The sequence below is a fragment of the Strix uralensis genome, chromosome 3, assembly GCF_047716275.1.
Source record: "Strix uralensis isolate ZFMK-TIS-50842 chromosome 3, bStrUra1, whole genome shotgun sequence".
In the NCBI taxonomy this organism is placed as follows: domain Eukaryota; kingdom Metazoa; phylum Chordata; class Aves; order Strigiformes; family Strigidae; genus Strix; species Strix uralensis.
The window spans coordinates 65,499,770-65,521,644 of NC_133974.1; the positions used below are offsets into that span (position 1 = coordinate 65,499,770).

Here is a 21,875-nt window from a genome sequence, read left to right on the forward strand (position 1 = left end):
AGGCACGACTTGGTGCTCCTGTCATTCTGCATTTCTACTGTACGCCTAGGGCATCACATATGTAAAAGCAGCAAGCTGTTTCTCCTCTAACCTGTCTTCACAAAAAGGGAGAAGACTTGGGGAAAAACACCAGTACCAGAAAACCAAAGAACCCCTGAAAAATTCAAGGATGTACTCTGATGTCTATCCTAAGGAGGAAAACTTAAGCAGGTTGACACTTAAGATTATTAAAATTGCCTGAAAAGTGTATAATTCAGTCAGTGTTGTCTAACAGCAGTAGAAACAATATTAGGGGAGATTTCATCATCAGTTATATCCCCTGGACTACCTCTGCTTCATTGTGGCTTTTGTTACATTGACCACTGTCAGGGAATATAACCCTAAATTTAAACACTAAAAGTGAAATGCACTGCTACAACAATTTTTCCAAGTCTTAAAGAGTTTTACTCCAACTCCTTTTAAAAGAGTATAAAAGGATCTACAAACAATATCTTAAAAACATTGTAAATGTAGGAAACTGTTTGTACATGTGAAGTTTTCATCATATTTCAGTCTACTAGTCTTAAATCAGAAGACACTGATATATAATATATATAACTACTATACATAGCTTAGTATTTATAAACTTGGTCCCCCAGGCTCTGAGTCTGTAACACTTCCATTTGTGAAAACTGTATAATCCTGTGAAATTAACAGCAAATAGAAGTGTCATTCTTTCCTTTGCATTTACAAAGGTCTCAATAAATTAGCCTATCAGTTATTTATCATACATGTACAGATTTATTATTCCCCCCCCCCCCCCATTCTTCACATGTCAAACCATAAATGGATGTTTTTTCATTGCTTCCTTTTTGGTAACCAGAAGGTAATCACATTTATCAGACTGAAAACTCTCCTGACAAGACACCTGCTTCCACTGTAAATTCAATGTCCTTATGAAATTCTTTTAGTACATTAACAGGAAAAGCTCTTGAAAATCTGAACAAGTAGTAACTTCCTTCCCTGCCCTCCCGCCCCCCCAGTAATAACATCACTTAAATTTTTTTCTGTAAAAATCAAAATTCACTGTGGCATGAGAATAAGCAGAAGTCAGGGCTCTTTTTACTGTTAGCTTTGCTCCTGGCCCACTGTGTGAGCTCTGTCTTTCTTTCATCCTATTCCCTAAAAAAAAGTTTATTATTTGTTTCTTAAAAAAAAAAAAAAAAGGCTTTGTGAATTTTAATAGGTGGGGTTATTTTAAATGCTTTGGTAAAAGTCTCCTTTCCCTGTATCATGCAGGCCTGCAACTGCATGCACAGGGCAATGCCCTCACACTCAAGAACAAACTAGTATATAAACACCAAAGAGAATAATTAAATAACAGTATTGGTACTCTGAGAGCAGATCTCTCATGTGGAAAACATTCCCCAAACTCCAAAGAGCAATTGCTGAAAACAGTTGAGTGCAATGGCATAAGACCAAGAAGAGCAATGCAAAGATACCTTCTGCCCTTTTTGAAAGTTTAATCACTTCCACGGCTGTCCTGAAACAACCTGCATCAGGCAAAGTATAGCCAGAAGAAGAGAACAGCGGGGTAATTGGCTGGCAGCTGCCAGATACCAGGAGTGCTCCGCCGTTCCCCTTCCAGGAAGAGGAACAGACAACACATCTTTCTTCCAAGTCCTCATGACCCATTTGCCAGGAACAAGGCCTGTACATCACTCAGGTAGTCCGAGAAGTTTCATCAGATGCTGAAGAAAGCCCTCTGTGCCCAACAACATGATCCAAATGTACAGAGTAATATTTTTTTTTAACCCATAATTACACATATGATGACACAGTTCTAGTGAAGGAACTTTCTTCAACTATGCTGTTATGAGCCTTAGGATACCAGTTTGGTTTTAGTCATTTCTACAGTAAAGTTTGTATAATTGTACACATTTGAATTTCAGTTAGGCCTATATCCACAGAATCCATATTTTTTTAAAAATTCAGCTATTTTGATTAATTATATGGTTATGAGGGAATTTGCTTGAGTCTGAGATTTGCTTCTCTCCTACCCAGTGTGCTAGAGAAGGAGAGAATTCAAAGAGTTATTCCAGATGTTTATGTACCTAAGCAATGATGTCTGATACCCTCTTCGGTCGGAGGCTGTCAGGAGAGTCACAGCTTCCACTGGTGAGCAAAAATAGGCAAGTTCCAGTTACAACGAAGTTAGGATTAAACAGCAGTGTATGTAGGCTTCATTAATAAGAATTAAAACAGGGACAGAATCCAGAAGCTTGAAGTGCCATAATTTGCAGTTAAGTAGTGTTAAAAAAAGAAAAAACATTGATATTTATTACCATCATTTTGTAGTTCCTACAAACACAGGCTAGAGTTTCACTAGAACGTTATTACTGGAAAGACATAGGAACTTCAGCTAACAGTTCAGGGGGTAGGCCGTTTTCCTTAGAAAATGCACATATTTTCAAAATAATGTTTTAGTGTGGTGTCACAAAATGTTACAGGTGTAACTACTGTACAGTATCCATGGTACACATGTACCCTTTTGAAACACTATCCATTCACTTTTCTATAAGCACATCTGTATCTAGACGTGACTACACACCTACATGTCTTTTTTGCGAGAACTGTCAGGAATTGCACCCTACATGCTGGTGCACCTTTCCTCCAAGCTATTCCCCTTTCTTGTAACAAACTAAATGCTGTGGAAAGAACAGTCTCTTCTGCATTTAGCTAAGCTGTATGTTTGGCAACTCTTTGAGGAAACAGCTCTGAACTGAGGAATTTGCTGAACAGATTTAAAAAACAGAGCCACACTATCAAATACAGCAATTACCAAACAGTGAATAGAGCCTGAACAACGATGCAGCAGTTAAGTATTTGATTCAGTAGCAAGAGTAGGTAGCCTCATTACTCCCCAAAGTGTTATTTTAGGCAGTTGGTAAACTGCAGGCAAAGCCTAGTCTTAAAGCAGCAGCCTCATTAGCACAAGTTAAAGTACTTGCCACCAAAAAAAAGAAAAAAAACCCCACCCAAATCCAAAAAAGCCTCCCAAGCCTCCAAAGCTAGCCAATAACTTTTGGGACCAGTTCACTATTAAATAATGCAGACTTCAGAGACTACATATGAAATAATTGAGTATATCACTTAACTTTTTTGTGATACTATCTCTAAGGCACAGGCTAACTGCATCAGTACAGTCGCTTCTAGCTTTTGTGTTTGAAACTGCTGACTTTATACATACTGGATGACATTCACAATCCCTCATTTTAACACTTCTCTCTCTCTGACTCATGATGCATTGTTTGCAATAAAAGAAATGCAGTAGAGTTGAATCCAGTGCCAGGTCCCCACAGCTTAAGCAGTGCAGCAAATTGATAGTATGGCTGCAAAACAATCCAGACATTTACTGCCAGTAGCATAAGAACAAACCCAAGGAATCTGGAGCTAGTCCAGCGTGGTGTCTCTCCAGTTCTTGTAAATGTAGCTTTGATCTTTGGGAAACTGAAGCACAAGAAAAGTCAGAAGAGCTAAGTGGCACACAGACACGACTCCAAGTAAACAGACATTGCAATCTTCTGGTAAGCCCAGGTAAGTAACCATTTCAACAAAGAAACATGAAGTGTGAAAAAGCAAGATTTCAGGAATAAAAAAAAAATATAATTAAGGTAGAAATAACTGTTCTTCATAATGCCTTTCTTCTCTGTGCCAGACACTTTCAACCTATCTTCCCATTAAATCCCATGAAGCCCTGTTCTCTGATGCAGGCTGGGTCCTTCAGGACTGAAGTCCTTTGTTTTTCCATACAAGTGATACCAGGCTGTGCAGGAGCAGCACTGCCTGCAGTCCTGCCAGCATGCCTCAGCCCCGACTGAGTGGAGGGTTGATTCAGGCCATTTTACAAGTGTCCTGCTCCAAACTCCCTTTCTGTAAGTTGCCGAATAACATATTAATTCCCCACTTTCCAATAAAGGATTTTTTAAAAGTAATTAGTGCAAAATTATAAAACTTTTCACAGTTCTACTATTTCGAGATATGACTGAATGTGACAGCAGGATTTACAGACCCATCATTAATTCAGAAGAAACAGATCTGGGATTCAAAGGCTCATGAGAAACTTGCACCAATTTCTTCAAGGCACCTTCTGGTACTAGGGCTGTACCTGTCCTTAGAAGTTTTCCCATGTGCTGAAATGGATACTGTATGGTTCTTTCTTTCAAGCAAGAATTAGATCGCTAATTGTTTACTTGCAAAACGCAGTTCAATAAAGCAAGAAAGATCCAGAACAGGGCAATAAGTGCTTTCAGTCCATTACCAAGAGAAAAAAGATAAGTGCTCTAAGCCTGAAAACAGGTGGTCAAATTCACTACTCTCAATTTACTTCTCTTCCGAATAATTGCAATAGGGACAAAGTTGGCCCAGCCTTTTTAACAGTTTCACACAAGTCTTATCATGCATCATCTCGCCAAACAGACTTCTTTAACACTCTCCACGCATAGCACCTCTTCTTATGACAGACTTAGCTCTGTCCTACCCATGAGTTATGACTACATTAGGCCACTAGTACAGTTGTGCAAAACATTTGCAGCTCTGAAAAGAGCATACCATTCAGCTAAAACTATCCCATGTAATATTTTTAATACTTCAAGGTCAGCAAGCCTTGTTTTTTCCTCATACACTTCTTAAATCTTCAGTTTCAACTTCTATTCAGAGAGTGCTTTATTAAAAGACCTTTGGAAGAGGTTTTAAAGACTATGGAAGAGAAGCACACATGAAGTCAGCTTTTCAGTGCTCAAACTAAAGTACTTAAGTTCTGTAATAGGTGGGCTCCAACTGATACCATGGGACATCTTTCCAGTTGTAACAGCAGACTACAAAATTCAGTGTTCATCTATTTGTACAGTTCGCTATGGCAGTCTAGCAGGGTTTTTCCTTCTCTTAGAAGGAAAGTACTTGACTTAACAGAGCAAGAACAGGATCTAGAATCACTGTCTGCAAGCTTTGTGTTTCATTTTGCCAAAGTTTATGATGCAATTTATAGTGTAACCTCTTCCCACTCTCCAGCTGGCATTAGTAACCTGCCTACATCTGTATTTGTGTAAAGACAATGGCCCTTTTTAAAAAAAAAAAAAAAAAAAAAAGAGACGACACTCCCATCTCCCCCATAGGTAAGTGTTCCTACTTTGTTTACCTGGGGGTGGGGGAATGCCTTAGCAATACTTACCTATTTTCTTTCTCAAATAATCAGAGTTCAAGTACTGGAATATTTGTCAATGATGCCTTGCAATACACCTCTAGTACAGTATGTGGGTGAAGGTACCCTACCTGCATAAGGGCAGATGCAGGGACAAATGTCAAAAAAGTCAACTTTCACCCTGATTTCACCCTAGACACTTCACCATAGCATTGCTTTCTACTTTGCCACAGAGGCTGGGATTACAAACACTGGTGCAGTAGCAATCCTTGTTTGCAGAAAGCTTTTGGGATTAGCTGACGTTAAGATATACCTTAAAAGGTACCCACAGACAGTGGGTACACTTACACAAACACCACTGATGAAAAAGTTTAGCCCCTATACTTCACCAAAATCACAAATCACACTATAATATGTTATAATGCTTTACTTGGGTGGGACAAGGAATGGAAATACTTTAAAATTTGTGTGTTATTTGTGATTTCCTAGGCTGACTGGGCAGCACTTTATCTACCACATTTACCAAAAGAAATTCAAACTATTCAAAAGACTGTAACAACTGAATCACAGAATCATCTAGGTTGGAAAAAGACCTTGAAGATCACCTAGTCCAACCATTAACCTAACACTGAGCGTTCTCAACTACACCATATCCCTAAGTGCTATGTCAACCTGATGTATCTACATCTCATCAAATCCATGAATAGGCAATCCAACGCAGTGGCAGCAGACCTGCTCAGCAAAACACCCTATCAGGCAATCTCCATTGCCATCTGCTTGGCCACCAGCACCTCAGCACCCACAGCTTTTGGCTCTACTGGCACGTGAAAGGCAGAGCTCAGTGGACCACAACCAACATGCTATGCAAGTGGCCCATTAAAACAGCCTTAAGTCTGCAAGCATTAGTGCCTGAGCAGCTCTGACCAGCTACAACTCATGCTAGCCAACCACGTCACAGAGTACAGCATGGGGAAAACAGCACAAAAAGCACGACTGCCAATTAACATAAGCCTCAATGCTACACTTACTCAGCAGTGAGTTGTATTCAACACAAATTTTAACTTCTCTTTCAGCAGAAAGTCCCAATTAATTTCAAAGGCATACAGGACACCAACATACCCCTTCTTATTGTCCTTGTTTTATTTTTTCCCCTTTAAAAATCAAAGCATAAAACATAATCCAGCATTGCACTACTTTACAGCAGCACAAAATAAAGGTATTTGGAAGATGGCTTCAGCATTTAGAATTGCAGAGAGTGTGTTATATAACAGAAAAGCCAGATCTCATTGGATCTTCCCATTTAAAGATCCAAGAGCACAGTAGAGAGTGGAAGTTAAAGCATATGCAGACAGTGATTTCACAACATCTTTTAACACCTGCAAGTAGCAGTCTTCTCAAAAGCTTTACAGGCAAACCACTTTGTAAAAAAGAATTTTGTGATATATATATATAATATATATCACAAACATATATGTTATACTACATATTAAACCCTTTTGGAGCATATAATTAATGCTGTTTAAAGAACATTCAAGGAAAAGGTCAGTCAAATAAGTTGTGACAAAAGAAAGAGAGAAAACACTGTGCAGAGAAGGGGAATTAGGTGCACTGTTGCTCAGTCACAAGCAATTAGAGCCTCACTGGCTGGCTGTTTTTCCAGAGAGTAATATTCAATAATCCCTACACAGTCTGAAATATTTGAGTCAGATGGGAAAGCTCTCATTATAATCACTATTGTCAGGGTGTCCTGCAAAAACAAGTTTCCCCTCCCCAGTGAGGGAAATAGATTGTTCCTGTAAATGTTACTAGACATGATATTTATCACCAGTTCTTCTCTAAATCACAAGAATTTTCATGTGAAAAGGCAGTTTTTGCAGCACAGGTCTTGGAGGGACTGTTAATCAATAACTGGTTTTCCAATAACCAGTCTCAGAAGACAGTTCCTTTAAAAAACTAAAAAACAATCCTTCCTCAAGTGAAGAGCATGCCTGCACATTATATTGTTATGTCTTCTCTTGACTTTTGTGACTGTCGCTCACTCCCAGCCTCCTATTTTGGCATACTTTCACACTATTTCAGCAAAGTGAGCAGGTCAGTTTGGATATTCTGTGGCAGAGAACTGGTTGAGAATGAGGAAGGACAAGGCTTTCAAAAACAAGTAAATAGCCCCCCCACAGACATACATTGCAAAAGGTTTTGTAACCAAGGAGAAAAATTCAAAATCTTACTTAATTACAGCTGTTGGGTCCTGCTTATTCCACAGAACAACCCATTTATTAATATGTAGTAACTCTACCAACCCACTCCAATTATTCTACATCATCATTATAAGAAATATCTTGGCTTTCTTTAAGGACTGATAAAACAGATGTTACCAACATCACAAATACAAAAGTAAACCTTCTCATCAGGTTGCTCCCTACCTTATTTCTTTCTAAAGCTATGTTAGCTTACCTTGTTTCAAGAGCAGGTGTCTCCTTACTCACTGGTTGCAATGTGTCAAACCACACTCCTAGGAGCCAGGACAAGGGCAAGCAAGAGTGAATGATAACAAATAGATAAGTGTAACCTCTGTCACTAACACAGACCCCCTTTTTAAAGCTTTTGCTAACCTACCATGTCAAGTTTACATGGCCATATTGTTGCTTCCCCTACTCTAAAAAAAAAAAAAAAAAAACCAAACAAAAACCCCAAAACCCACAACCAAAACCCAAAAAAACAACCCACAAACCACAAAAGAGATATCTTAAAGATAAAGTAGAACTCTACTGAAAACTGGCCTGCAGACTTCCAAATTTCATCAGCAGAACCTGCTTGCTTTGATTTATAGCAAAAAAAGCTCACCATCTGAGACTAGATTAGTGGTAAGTGGTACTGGCAATTATCTAGATCTTTCTGAAAAGAAATCCTAGGACAAGTTTAATCAAAGCCTGGAGTATAAAGAGAAAGATCGAAGGAGAACACTTTCTCAAAATTTAAGCTAAATCTTCACTGAGTGTTAAAGGGAACTGTTAGTAGCAGCAAACACATTGAATTCCTGTTTATAGCCAGGCAACATCAGGACCTGTTTGCAGAGCTAAAATGAGCATAAATCACCCCTGCAAATGTTGGGGTCAGGAGCCTATTCAGAACTCCGAACATACTGTAATCATAGAGATGCTGCCTTCATTTCTCAGGAGAGGAAAAATCAAACCCCACGTCATACTGTCACCTTAAATAGTTCAGCCTTGCAATGTTGCTCATCACACAGATGCCACAAACAAGTGAAATCCATAAGGATGGCGATTAAACAAAAGTCTAACAGAAAAAGGAGGCATCCATAAGCATCACCATGGTGTGAGCACCACAGTTTTCATTATACTGCTTCCCTATGCTCTGCATCAGTTATTGACTACAAAGATTTATGTTAAACATACTGCAGTAAAAAGCCAAGCTACTCTGCATACAGTCTTCAGTGACACTGAGGATCTGAGATGTGGTTTACAGCAGCAATCCAGGTAACTCACAGGGGCAGTGAGGCTAACAGACTCTCTCAACACAAACTAGTGGAAATAAATACATTATGGAATATTTCAAAAAAGACAGATTGGAAGTGTAAGAACATACCAAAACGCTGATAACCCAAGCACAATGACGAGAAGCACAAGCTGCTTGGTCTGCAGCCTGGTTTTATTGCCAATACCTCACTCAGCAGCTGGTTGTTGCTGTCCTTTTCTGGTTTACAGATGGCAACTGCCATCTGCTTTTTTTTTTACCCCTTTACCCTCTTATTTTGCAGTTCAAATTGCAACTAAACACAGCCCTGTAACATAGCTATGTGGCTGGAGAAGGTTGTTTGGGGTTTGATGGTTTGGGTTTGTTTTATTTATTTTTTTTTTTTTTTTTAAACACAAACTACTCTTTCTTCCTTTGCTGCAGGGAAGAAGAGAGTGAGGTAAACATGTTTTGTTTTTTCTAGTGAAAGGGAATGCACTCACAGTGTGAAAGCAGCATTGTCTGCGAGTTTGTGTGGCCTGCACGTCCAAGATGGGGTGCACGTTCCTCAATGAAATAGCTATAACAATTAAGAAGGAATGACGGGCAGAAGGTTCAGCAGCTTGTTTTCCACCGTACTGCCACTGCTGCACTCAGAAGCATAAACAAGTGCAAACTCCACTGACGTGACACCTCTGTGTCTTCAAAAACAGCTCAGACACGTTGGATGTCATTCACAGTGTTTTAGCATACAAGCCAAGATTTAGTATTGTAATTTTCATCAGTGCATTAGTCAGCATGCAGGCAATGAGGAAACTGACTTTGAAAAAGGAAAAAAACAAAGCTAGAATTGGCTGCATAACACGATGACTTCTCATGTCAAGGGTGGGTACTGGATAAACCTGCATTTCCAAAACAGCTTTCTGAAAATCTCTCTGAAGCTGAATTGAGAAACAAGATAGCTTTGTACACTATGATACAACAGTGTGAATCAAGTTCTGTCAGCACTTCTATAATAAACCTGTGCAGGAATTTAAAATGAAGCTGAAAAAGATCTGAAATTTAAGAATGGAAAAACCAAGCCTCTTCAGCACACTTAACAGTATGTTTTACATTCTTATGAGATTTTAGGTCCAGGATCTTTCACTGGATTTTCAACTAGTCAGATTGTCTCTGCCCAAGACATCAGCACTACGATCATATTCCCATCAATTAAATCAGAATTCAGGCATCCTGCAGAAATGTTATTTTTGAAAGTTTATGTTACTTCCTCACTCCTTTTCCTCATTGTCTCCCAGCACACAGACAGTAAAAATTCTTCTCATGTTTTCTGTGTCATCTACTATCCTCAGATCCTTCAGGAGGCATCCCCGTTCCTGACAAGGAAAGAGAGCACATTTCTAGCACAGCATACCATGCAATAGGAGGTGGCTATGGCACTAGGCTGCAGCAAGGCTCATCTGAAGACAAAACTCCACCAGCTGGAGTATTTCCTGGCTGCAGGGGTGTGTAGTGGCACCAGCCTTATTCCACAACCCTCCAATGCTAAACAAAAAAATCAGCAGCAGATCACAGAAGAGGTCTGTGAGCAGTTGTACCTGGCATGACAGACAGTGGAAGGACAGTTGTTCCCATGTCTGCTTCAGATGTAAAAGGAAGACCCAGAAGAAAGTTGACTGTAGAAAAAAAAATAAAAATCAACCTCCATGTGAAGGACTAGGCCAATTAGTAGGTGTGACTGGAAGTTCAGACTGTAGCAATATTAAACGGGAGAAGTAAAGACTGAGAAGCAGGTGGCCAGCAACCAAAGTACAGATTCAGTCTGTAAGTACATTGAGTGCCTTCTGGGACTTCCACATTTCTTAATTACTCTGCAGTTGCTGCCTCAGGGGAACAAAGTGACCAGTACCTTGAGCATTTCTCCTGGGTTGTTCAGGTTTTTGGGTAACCCTCAAATCCTAAGCAAACTGACTCTTGACCTCCTCTTCCAAGTTGATTGTAAATCTGGCCTCCAACACACACTACTGAAAACCATTAATGAGATTAAGGATCAATTGTAAATCCACAACTATGACTTCTAACAGGAAACTCCAGCCTTCCCTGAAGTCAGCTGTATAGACACTAGTACCAGAAAAGGAAGAGTGCTTCAGCAAACTAATCTTTTATTCCTAAATGAAGGACATCAACTGGAAGATTTCTATAATTTGGAATCTCTGCTACTTTCCACATTTTGCTACCCACCAGTCTCAGATACCTGTGCTTGATTTGCTCAAACTCTTGATTCCAAACCCAGTTTCCTCTTGTTGACATTTGCACAGATAAACTCTATAAATAAATTAGACATTAACTCAAATCTACAGAAACATAGCTAATCCCTGAGGAAAACTGTGTTGCCTCTACAGAGCTAAAGAGCAAAACTGGGCTTTGACAGATCTGAAATAACTAGAGGATAATCTATTTTCCCAGGGAACAAAAACTTCAATGGACTTTTCATCTGGTAAAGAATTACACAGAGAGAATCTTGTACCATCATCACACTGAAGCTACAGAAGGTATTATTCTAGTTCAAAACAACTGAACCCTTCCCCAGCACAAACACATACACAGGGCAGCTACAGGTCTATGTCAGTACTGACACAGTTCAGCTTGTCACCACCATAGCCTGCCCCAAAACCCTCATTTCCTCCTCTAGTACAGGGACACAAATTCTACTTTCTGGAGAAACACGCATCCAGGTTAAGCTGCAGTGACCTGACTACTGGAACTTTGTTTATTCTAGCCATTACCAGCAAGTTAATCATTTAAAGGAGAAAGTGAAGCTAACATTCAAGTGCTTCTCCTCTGAAACCGCTAGTATAAAAAGGTAATTTAAACAATCTGCATTCTATCCCTAGTCATTCCTACCATGAGCTTGACTAAGCAGTTATGCTACATCTATACATACAGACAATTTGGCTATTCAATGGTTGTCAGTCAAACCTATAAATCAGCGAGATGGGAGTTTTGCATAGAATTTGGTAAACGTGATTCCACTCCTCTGAAAGAGAAAAATACTTTGTCTCAAGCAACAAGATGTGAAAGCTCAAGTTTTAGAGTACTCCCTAATCACATTTCTGATGTTACATCTGCTTATTGAACATTGCGCATAGCCTCCCTCACCGTTACACAGATCTGACCAACAGACATCAGCATCTACTCATACCATGATTCAACTCAATGCAGGAGAAACTTCCATGTATGAGCTTCAAGTAGTGCTTGGCTGCAAAAACAGTGCACAGTGAGATGCACCTTCAGTGAGTGAAGGTAGTTCATTAAAAGAGCAAATTGCATCAATCATTGTGGCATTTGTTCTCCTGGCACATTACTGCTGTGGCCTGAGGTTGGGTAGACTGGGTTAAATCATTCCTTAATGTGGCTTAAAAACACCCCACAAATCACTTCTGAAGTGACTTCTGATAATAATACAAAACTCTTTTGAGATACTTTCACTTAGAACTCGTAATTCTTAAATATCAGAAAAACAAGTTATCCAGTTGTAAAGTACAGACTGAATTTAAAGAAGCAGGGCGGAAAAAAAGCACGAAAGTACTCTGTGGGTAGCTGAGTAAGCAAAGAATATACATGTGTGAGTTTGTGCAGGAAGAAAAATGATGTACTCCCACCAATTCACCGGAGCCCACTAATGAGTAGATTTCCATCATCACTTCCTCATGGCCAGAAGCAACACTCTAGGCCAGTGCTCATTAATTTCTCTGGAGTTCAATATGACAAGCAAAAGGTTTTCCCTTAAAAATTAAGCCAAACTTCTATGTACCTGGATACAAAGACAACTTTGAAGGAGTGAATGAATACAGCAGTTTCTGAGCAAGCTTGCAAATAGCAGCAAGAGTGCCAAGACTCTTGACAACACCACAATCACAAAAACAGGGGATTTAACTGCAACATATTTCTTTTAAAAATACCTGCTTAGCTATTGCCTCATTTTTCCACTGCAAAATAAAACCATGGTACTATCCAGGCATGTGTAATGCACTACAGACAGGGCACAGAGATCCATTTCTTCTTGCTGTCATCTCATTCCAATGGCAAACCCCTTGAAAGAGTATTATTTGCATATTTTCAGAAAAAAAAAAAGAATACAACAAGATCTCAGATAATTTCAAGATTCTTGGACAGATCTACCGCTTTTGGGTTTCTCTCTCTCCCATAAGAAATGGCCATAAGCCTACATTCCTTTTACCCACAGTTGGAATCATATTCCCAATTCAAGGTTTTTAAAGCCACTACTGTTACAGTGGTTAACAGTGAATAAGGAAGAAACTCCACGGCTTGCTATCAATCTTTTATGAGTGGTGTTTCTTATTATATGAAGTCTTCTGGAGAACTGTCTAAATTAAATCGAACTCCAATCTTTTTGGAACTTCAGCAAGCATTCTGTCCTGCAAGTACAGTAACCAAATACTGCACCCTGTTCTCACATGGACAGTTCTGATGAATAGTATTATCATTTATATCTTGGTTGAAATAACCCTGTTTACTTAAAACAGTTACTTCGCAAAATTCAATCTTTTTCCTAATTAGGATTATCCTCAGTTCACATGGCAAGTTAACCTGAATTCCTTTCAACAAATATCTTAAACTTTAAAGACTATCAGTATTGTACTTTTTTGGACTTTTGCCATCCACATACTCAATGTCAAGTACGCTCCCTGAGCAAATGAATAGATCGCAAGCTGTTTCCCTCCACAAAAACAGTTGACAAAATATATGAACACAATCCTCCAGAATCAGCAGTGGAAGCCTCTTCTCATGGAGCTGGGCTAGAAGTGTAAGATGATTCTTACCCAGCATAGATAAACTTTCAGTAATCCCAGCACACACTTTGATGAACAGACTGTGTTACAACACAAGACAAGCCCTCAGACCTGGGACTTTCACTCTGAAAGCCAGAGGGACTGAACAAATCAGATTTGCTCCACTGATCTGCAGAGATATTTCCTGCTATCCCTGAGACTTCCAGCACATTCTCTTTGCGTTACTGCAAATAAATTACTTCATGTTAGGATCTCTTCATCTTTATTAAAAATAAGTTGTTTCATGCCACCCAGCACCTACAGCTATGAATGGTCAAATCCTACAAAGGAGACAGCTTTGTAGTAGCTTCCTGAAAAAAACCCACAACTTCCTTCTGCACCTCCAACAGCTGCAAATTACGTAATGAATATAGAGATTTTTTAAGAATGTACATTCCAGATACTTTGAAAGTTGTTTTTAAATAAATGTCCAGGAAAAAAGGAAAAAAAAAAAAAAAAAAAAAATCACAGACACTTTTGGATCCCTCTTCTTCTGGCCTTTGCTAGAAGAAAGAAGGAGGAAGTGTAGAGAAACATTAGCAGAACTCACTGGAAGGTGCAGGATGACAAACCACATTGTCCAGGTTCTCAGCCTTGCCCCCTTACACAACCAGCATTGTAATGAGAATTGGTACCTTTCCTTCCTTCCACCCACTCTTTCCCCCAACTTTACCTCAAATACAGATGGGCAAGCTAAGGTCACAAACTGTCATGGAAACATCCAACACTTGATTTTGGTGAGCTAGTTCAGCAGCCTTCAACAGCTGCTCACTGTTCTGCCCAAAAAAACTGGAGGTCAGCCCACTGACTAGCATTAAGGGGCCCTATTGGGAGAACCACCATCCCAGGCAGTTTTGCTGGTTTCAAGTGTGGTGGAAGCCAGAGACCAAGCTGTCATTCCAGATCCAGCCTGAGGCACAGACTCTGCTGCGTGGGATAAGATTACACTTCCACACCCTATGCAGTACCTGTTTTGTAGGTATACAGTTTCAGTTTCCAGGACTATCAATTTAATGCCCTTGAAGATGCCAAATCCCCTTTTCTTCCTGGTATCTTATGTTTGTGTTTGGGTATACACACACAGTAACAAAATAACAACTGAATTAAAATGTAGACTGAGTTTAACAGGAATATGTATTTCCCCAATACATGGAGAACACGGACTAAGCACATAACAGTCGTATGTTAGAAGAAATCTCCCTCATATCTCTGGATGAACAAAGCTTACATCTGAAGTGAGCATTACACAAAAATATTACCATCCACGCAACAGCAGCAAAATCTGCTGGTAATCAGACACCACTGCCATGCACCAAAGGACTGGAAAAAGCCCTTTCTTGTTTTCAAGATGACAAAGAATCAGTGTTACTGTTCAGAGACCTAAAGCATATATGTCTAGCTTTGTAACAGCAGCAATATTCACTCAGCAGATTAGAGGTACACTCCTTAGATCAATTTTAAATAAACAGGAGGGCGAAGGATTCCATTGATAGGTTAATTGAGACTTCTTTTCATTCATTTGCCATAAAACTCATAAGGTAGCTATTTCAGTTATTAATTATTCAAATTCATAATCCAGAAAGATAAGCATTACTTTCCTATGCTCTTCAAATGATAAATTTATAAACACAACATTATGAACAGTCTGAGAAGGCATTCCTCCACCACCCCACCCCCAAGAGGAAGGAGAGGAGGCATCACTTAAAAATTTCATAAAATTGAGTAAGAATTATTAAGACTACATCCAAGGTGCACAAAATCAGCAGGGCAGAGGAGGCAAATACTAAGGTGAATTGAATGGCTTGTGTCTGAATTCAAAGAATGGCTGAGGCCAAAGTTCACACACACAGGATGGATACCTTAATTTAACACTAACCTACCTGGACATATCTTTGCAATTTATATAAAGAACCACATTCACACACTATCTTCAGTCACAGAAATAATATTTGTCTTACAACACAAGCTTTAAGGGAACACTGAAGCTGTTAAGTGTGTGGTTCTGTGCCTGTTTTGTCTGGTTTCTTTGTGGATATAGTTGCAGAACTGCTGGAAAGCTGGTGACCAAAACCAACTCAAGTGCAAAATAAGCTTCTGTAAACCTGTACAAATTGTATTTGAAGAGTGCACTACATAGCAAAATTCTTGTATGTTATAATGGGACAGGAGAATAGAGGCTGTTAATAAAAGTAAAAAAGGCAGTCCAAAGTAATTTTTATTTTCACTGTTCTACTATGCAACAGCTGGAACTCAAGACCCTGCAACTGGTGCTATACAGACATGTAACAAAAATGCAGGCCTTGTCCCAAAGACAAGAGAAGGAAGTTAAAAATTTTGGTGAAAAAGCAGTGAATACAATTCACATCAAAGGAAAGGAAGTATCAGGAGCATGGGGCTACAAAGATCACTGCAGGTTTTTAGTATCTCCAGCTTAAAAAAAAAAATCCTTAACATTTTCGTTTCATTGTTTACACTGGAGGAACAAACCCAATGGCTACCAGACTTCTCAGATTACAATACAGACAGCCAAAGTCAAGAAAAGAAATGGCTGATATAAAAATGAGTTTACAGAAAATCTCACAAACGTTAGCCACTTTATGATACACATAAATATTTGTTTCCCAGATAGCAAAAACAACTCTAATACAAACTCTAATCAAGTATTAGTATTCTGAGAAGACCTGAACTACCAAAATTATGATTATAACTTGTGATGATATTCAAATATCCTTAATGGAGGAACAAGCTGCTTTATTATTTTGGAGTATCAGTTTCATTAAAGACCTCTTGGGTTTTGAACTGCTGTACAAAGACAGGTCCAGCATGATTACAGGAACCGCAGATAAAGAAGACACATAGCCCACCTCCCATGAAGATGACACTGACTTAGTATGTGCTAGAGGGGGAAAAGAAAAAAGAAACATCTCACCAGTTGCAGGTGCTTGCTGAGCAAAACAGGACAGGTAAAGAACTAAGACGAAACAAACACTGTAAAGTACCAATAGAACAACAAAGTCCAAAGACTCAAAGAAGCTTCACACATCTTACGTTTCCACTCAGAACTGCACTGGAGTGACCTTGCTTGGTACCGGGAAGGGAGAACACCACCCTGAATACATGCATTCTCCACGACCAGGCATTCCAGCTCTAACCCACCTAGCCACTGATAATGCATTCAAGCATACAGAAGGGTAAATAACTACATGTATCAGTGTGCAAATGGTGTTCCAGAGACAGTATGAATGATTTTAAGTATCTAGTAAAAGAAACTAGTATATTTCCAAAGCCTCATATTATTTCTCCCTAGGAGCATTTAAGGCAAGCAACCAAATTTTTATCTTATTAAAACCATATGCACTTGTTAGCTTGCTGTCTGTGCTCCTGTGCACATTTGGCTACTTAATTTCACAGCAACAAGAGAAAAAAGGAATAATCAAAAATGGAATCTCAGTTATAACAAGAGAGGCAAAGGATAAGCACATCTGTATAACTGCTGCAACTGCCGCAAGCTAAGTCAACAAGAACTTTTACCCTGGGAAACTATCAGTGCCATTAAATAAAACCAAGAAAATTATTGATTCTTAGCTTTGTGGACTGTTGACTCTGGAAGTCATCCAGCGGGTGATAAAGGAAAGTAATATGCTTCTTAAAACATTAAAACCTCAATAACCTCACACTAGAGTTTGTATCTCCATTTTATATGGGCAGTTTCAAATATACAGAAGAGTAGGTAACTATGTACACAAGACCCTAACACATTAGGCATATTAACAATGACTAGCAATATATAGTTTAGCACCATTCTCAAATTTGTCAGGTTCTTCACCATTCTGAAAAAAAAAGTACAAGCTGCACACTCAAAAAAATCTTGAGTTTTGAGTTTGTTTGTAACAGCTACCAAGCTACCTTTTTTCTTCAAGAAGAAAATAACCAGTTAGCTGTAAATGATTCATCTCTAATAAATATACATACTATAAATTTGCTATTTAAATGCTTGCTAGCCTCTCCTGTTACATGGTAGAATGGTAACTTCTGAAATTTGAAACACTGTCTTGAGGCCACAAACTAACATTTGTTTTGTAAACAAAAAAAATATAGCACTATTTTTTCCCCCTAAATAAGACCATAAAAAGGAGCGCTCATATAAATGGAGTCACTTCATCACAAGAACAGAAATTCTAACAGTCGAACTTAAAATTCCAGTCACAATTGTAAGGTGCAGGATTCCTGCCAGACCAACAGAATTTAAACACTAGGATCCATGTGGAAAACATTAATTACATAAGATAGACAGTGGCTATACAGGCTTGACAGACCTCTGTTATAAATCAGTGGCCATCAGCATCCTTCCGCCACCACCACTCACCTACATTACACATAATAAATATTTTTCTTTATCAGTTACAATTTGTTGGGTTTGGTTTTGGGTTTTTTTGTTGTCAGACTTAAAGTCAGCATATTTGAACAATGTATTTTTCTATACTCTGCCGAAGGCACACTGCCCCTTATGCACATGAATGGAAGTATAGCTCATTTTACATTGTCTTTGGCAAAGCTGTCTTCTATAACAGGCTGATACTGCATTCTGTATTCTCAAGCCTACAATCACCTTTTTTTTTTAATAGGTATTTATCCAGACTGTGCACAGAAATCAAAGAAAATACACAGAAATTCACTGATACATTTCTGATGCAGGACCCTTATCCCTACCGGAAAATGGGGTTAATAACTAAAAGTATTATTTTCTTCATATCCAAAGCAGATGATTGCATAACAGTCCAGGGGATTTAAATACAGACACCTATCATGCACAGTGCATTTGTGGATGCCAATATGCATTGCCAAACTGCACCAGTCACTTACAGACTCTCTATAGCACACAGAAGAGCTAATAAAACATTGTGCCTGCTGTGCAGTGTATTCCACACACAGCCCTGATCGCGCTGCAGAACCGCGACGTACCTTTCAGTCTTTTGGAATTCCCGTTCTTTTGCTGCTCATCCTCTTCATTAATGGTGAATAAACCCAGGGGATTTGGCCTGGCACTTTTCCTCAGTCTCTCTTGTCGGAGGGCAGTAGTTGAACCAGGCATGTTGCTGTTGCTTCTTGCTTATTAAAAAAAAAAAAAGTAAGAAACTGCAGCCCCTGCTTAGCCGCTAGCTGCAACGCTGCCTGTTCATTTGAGCACTTGTAATAGATCCCCTATGGATAAGCGGTATGCAAACAGCTGACAAATACCAACATCCAGTCGGCGGCGAAAGGCTTGCAGTCTTTCCCCACCTTCAAGAAAAGCCCTAATTAAAGGCACATTGCTTTGGATGCTGCTCGTCACTGTCTTAACCTGTTCAATCAGATCCCAGCCCACAGCTCCAGGTTCCCTGCTGCAGCACCTTTTTCCCTGCAACCCTCTTCCAGCTACAGCACACTAAAATATTCAGCATGCAACGCAAGAGGAGAAAATATGATACGCCGCTGTTAACAGTTGCCCTGACAACACTGACACATCCTAATCAAAAGGGGGTCCATGAGTGTTGTCTCCTCAGCGGCAGCAAGCCGGCCTCGGGAGGCTGTCTCCTGCACGCTTGCGGGGAGCTGGAAGCCCCTCAGCAGCTGGGGCTGCTCCTTCCTCCTCACAGGGCGGCGGGAGGATGGAGCTGTGCTTGCACAAGCAGATGAGCACTGGGTGAAAAGAAGCCTGGAAGGCTTCAGGCATGAACCTGCATTTTGCCAGCTGCTCTGTTTATTCATGTTTAGAAATTTTAGCCTAATCTAAGACTAAAACAATGAGGATGAGTCTTCTTCCATATATGCATGTGTTGGGTGTCCTCCCCCACCCCTTAACTTAATCACCCTCCTATGCAGTGCATACCTTTTGCATTAGGAATGTATACACCCAAAATTACAGGCAGGTGTTGGAACATTCTTTTCTATGTGTGAAAACTCAAAAATCAGGATTTCTAGCTTGTACAGACAACACAGGACAACAAAAGGACTTTTGGAGCGAATATTCTGTACCACATCACTAGTTTTACAGCACCAACCATTAACATTCACTTTGCAAAATGAACAATATACAAACAGCCTGGGTGATTTTAATTAGTTGCATTTCCTTCGTATGCTGGCGTTCTGGATTTTCATTAGCCGTTTACAACAGAGCACTTGCTCACAAGTTTTGTAATCTGCATGTTTCATCCTTCACAGCTCCAAATGCCACTATGTAATATGCTGGATGTTTTTTTTACCTGTGAGACCTTAATCTTCATCTCATTCAATGTGTGCTCACTGTTCCAAAATACTACTTAAGAAAAACTGCAAGCTAGAACATCTCTATAATGTTAAAATTACAGGATTTTTCCCCACTTCAGATGTTTGGGTTTTTTTAGAGAATCTTGATGTAACCTGATCAGCTACCACAAGATGGCACATACATTAGTTTACAAGTCTGCAGGTGGCTCATATTGAAAGCACAAGATTATACAGATGTATATGATCACCTCAACAACATGCGTAACAATACTGAAGAAGAAAGGTCAGAGTTTATGACAGTCAACATGGCATGTATCACAGTGGCCCGGGATGCTCCTTACAGAGGAGTCCTGGATCATGCTCAGCTGCCAGGACAGCTCTGTTCACCCACACCTTAGGCTCATCAGTAGAAACCCAGTGGATGGAGCAGAACACAGCACCACCTGAAGGCCCAGCTGGACCATTCTTCCTTCTTCTCCAGCACGGACACAAAGCACCCAACCAAAACAGAAGTATTCTGCAGGAGGGCACCAGTTCTGAACCGAGACCACAGCCCATCTCCAGTAGGTATTTCCTCCTGGCTATGTCCTGCCACTGGGCTACAACTTGGACTCTCTGGGCATACACGGAAGCTATACACAATGACATTTGTCTACAGTTAAAGATGCTTTGTACTAAAGGGCATGGACAAAAAAAAAAAAAAAAGAGTAAGGAAAAAAAAAGCTGTAACACAAGCTGTTCTTTAGCTCTGCAATTTGCTTTCTGGGGTTTATACAGGCTACTACTTTGTCCCGTAAGAGAAACAGCTCCATTCTTCAAATCCCATCCACTTGATGCCTACCACAAACACTACATAACAGTACACACAGAGCTACAAAAAAAGTGTGGTAGGTAGTACCATGAATACTTTTCCTACGTGCCCAAGACTGTTGCCAACAGAACAACAGCAACAGAAAACAACACTTACATGGGAGCTTAAATATCACTCCACTCCCTTTCACTGTTTTAAGTCACTAAGAAAGGATTCCTGCCCTTTTAAACATTATGTTCAATCAATCACCTTTAATTACTAAACTACTCAAACAGGCATTTTAAAACATATAAGAAGTATCTAACACACGAAAATACACCTGACTGGAGGGGTTTTCCAAAGGAGCTTTCATGGTATGTTAACTGTTTCAGCATCTCCATTTCCCTATTATCTGAAGAACACCTACAAGACTGAGGACACCTTCCTTGGTCCTTGCAGGATCCCCTGCACCTATAAGCATGACTTGCTCTGAGTACAAAAATAGTAATGACTAAGTTTGATGTTTCATGGGCTGGTTAAGATAGATTTGGGTAATGAACACAGGCAACTGAGGTGTTGGTGCATATTTATTTCTGTCGACTTACTAATGCAGAGGTGAATTATGACAGAGGTAAAGGATCAACACCACATTCAGCTTTTATAGCATGATTTAATTTCAAGGCTCCTGTGGTTAAAAATTATGCCAGCCCACAACATGTTTCCAAATGCCTAATAAAATGGCACCCTAGCTACCTGCAACCTGTTACAAATAAAAGACGTCTATTACAATAGCAGATACCACATAACTTGAGGTACTTGGGGGTTTTGTAAAAAAAAAAAAAAAACAAACCACCTTCGTAATAACACTATTAAACATGCATAAAAAGGTAGCAGTGCTGCATAAAACCAGACTGTATGGACAAATCCCCTCCTGCCATTCACTGGTTTCAGGCAGAAAAAGAAATTCCTGAGGTATCCCTAGCAGAAGAGTTTTGCTTATTTCAGCCTTATCTCAGCTATGTGGGAGCTTCTATATGAAAACTGGGATGAAAGCAACATTCCCCTGAGGGAACAAAGTGGTGGATAATTTTAGTACCAAGACTGTTAAATTATTAAAAAAATAAACAAAAAACATTTGCTTGCACAGCCCCTATTAATGATTTCCCCCCTCCCTCTAATCACCAGTCAGACTGTATACCAATACAATCACAGCTGAGCTCTTACCGATGGGGTGAGACTCTCTCAAGAGGATGAGGGCAACTGTGTATCTTGAGGGCACTGGACAATTTGGGGGTTTTTCCTTTTTACAACACTTTCAAACTCATTATCAATT

The 21,875-nt window shown here is 39.6% G+C and overlaps 1 protein-coding gene across 6 annotated transcripts in view; it reads right to left on the reverse strand.

The window, feature by feature from the left end:
• MAP7 (microtubule associated protein 7) overlaps positions 1-21,875 on the reverse strand; it is a 120,985-nt gene that overhangs the window by 88,909 nt on the left and 10,201 nt on the right. For 2 of the 6 annotated variants that reach the window (XM_074862621.1, XM_074862615.1), the window contains exon 1: positions 18,469-19,060. The exons of 1 other annotated variant lie outside the window; for it this stretch is intronic. In XM_074862621.1, coding sequence (XP_074718722.1) covers positions 18,469-18,598 — 130 coding nt within the window. In that variant the 5' untranslated portion in view covers positions 18,599-19,060. Of the gene's footprint in view, positions 1-18,468; positions 19,066-21,875 lie in introns of those variants that run through there. 3 more of the 6 variants (XM_074862616.1, XM_074862617.1, XM_074862620.1) reach the window with 3 other exon arrangements.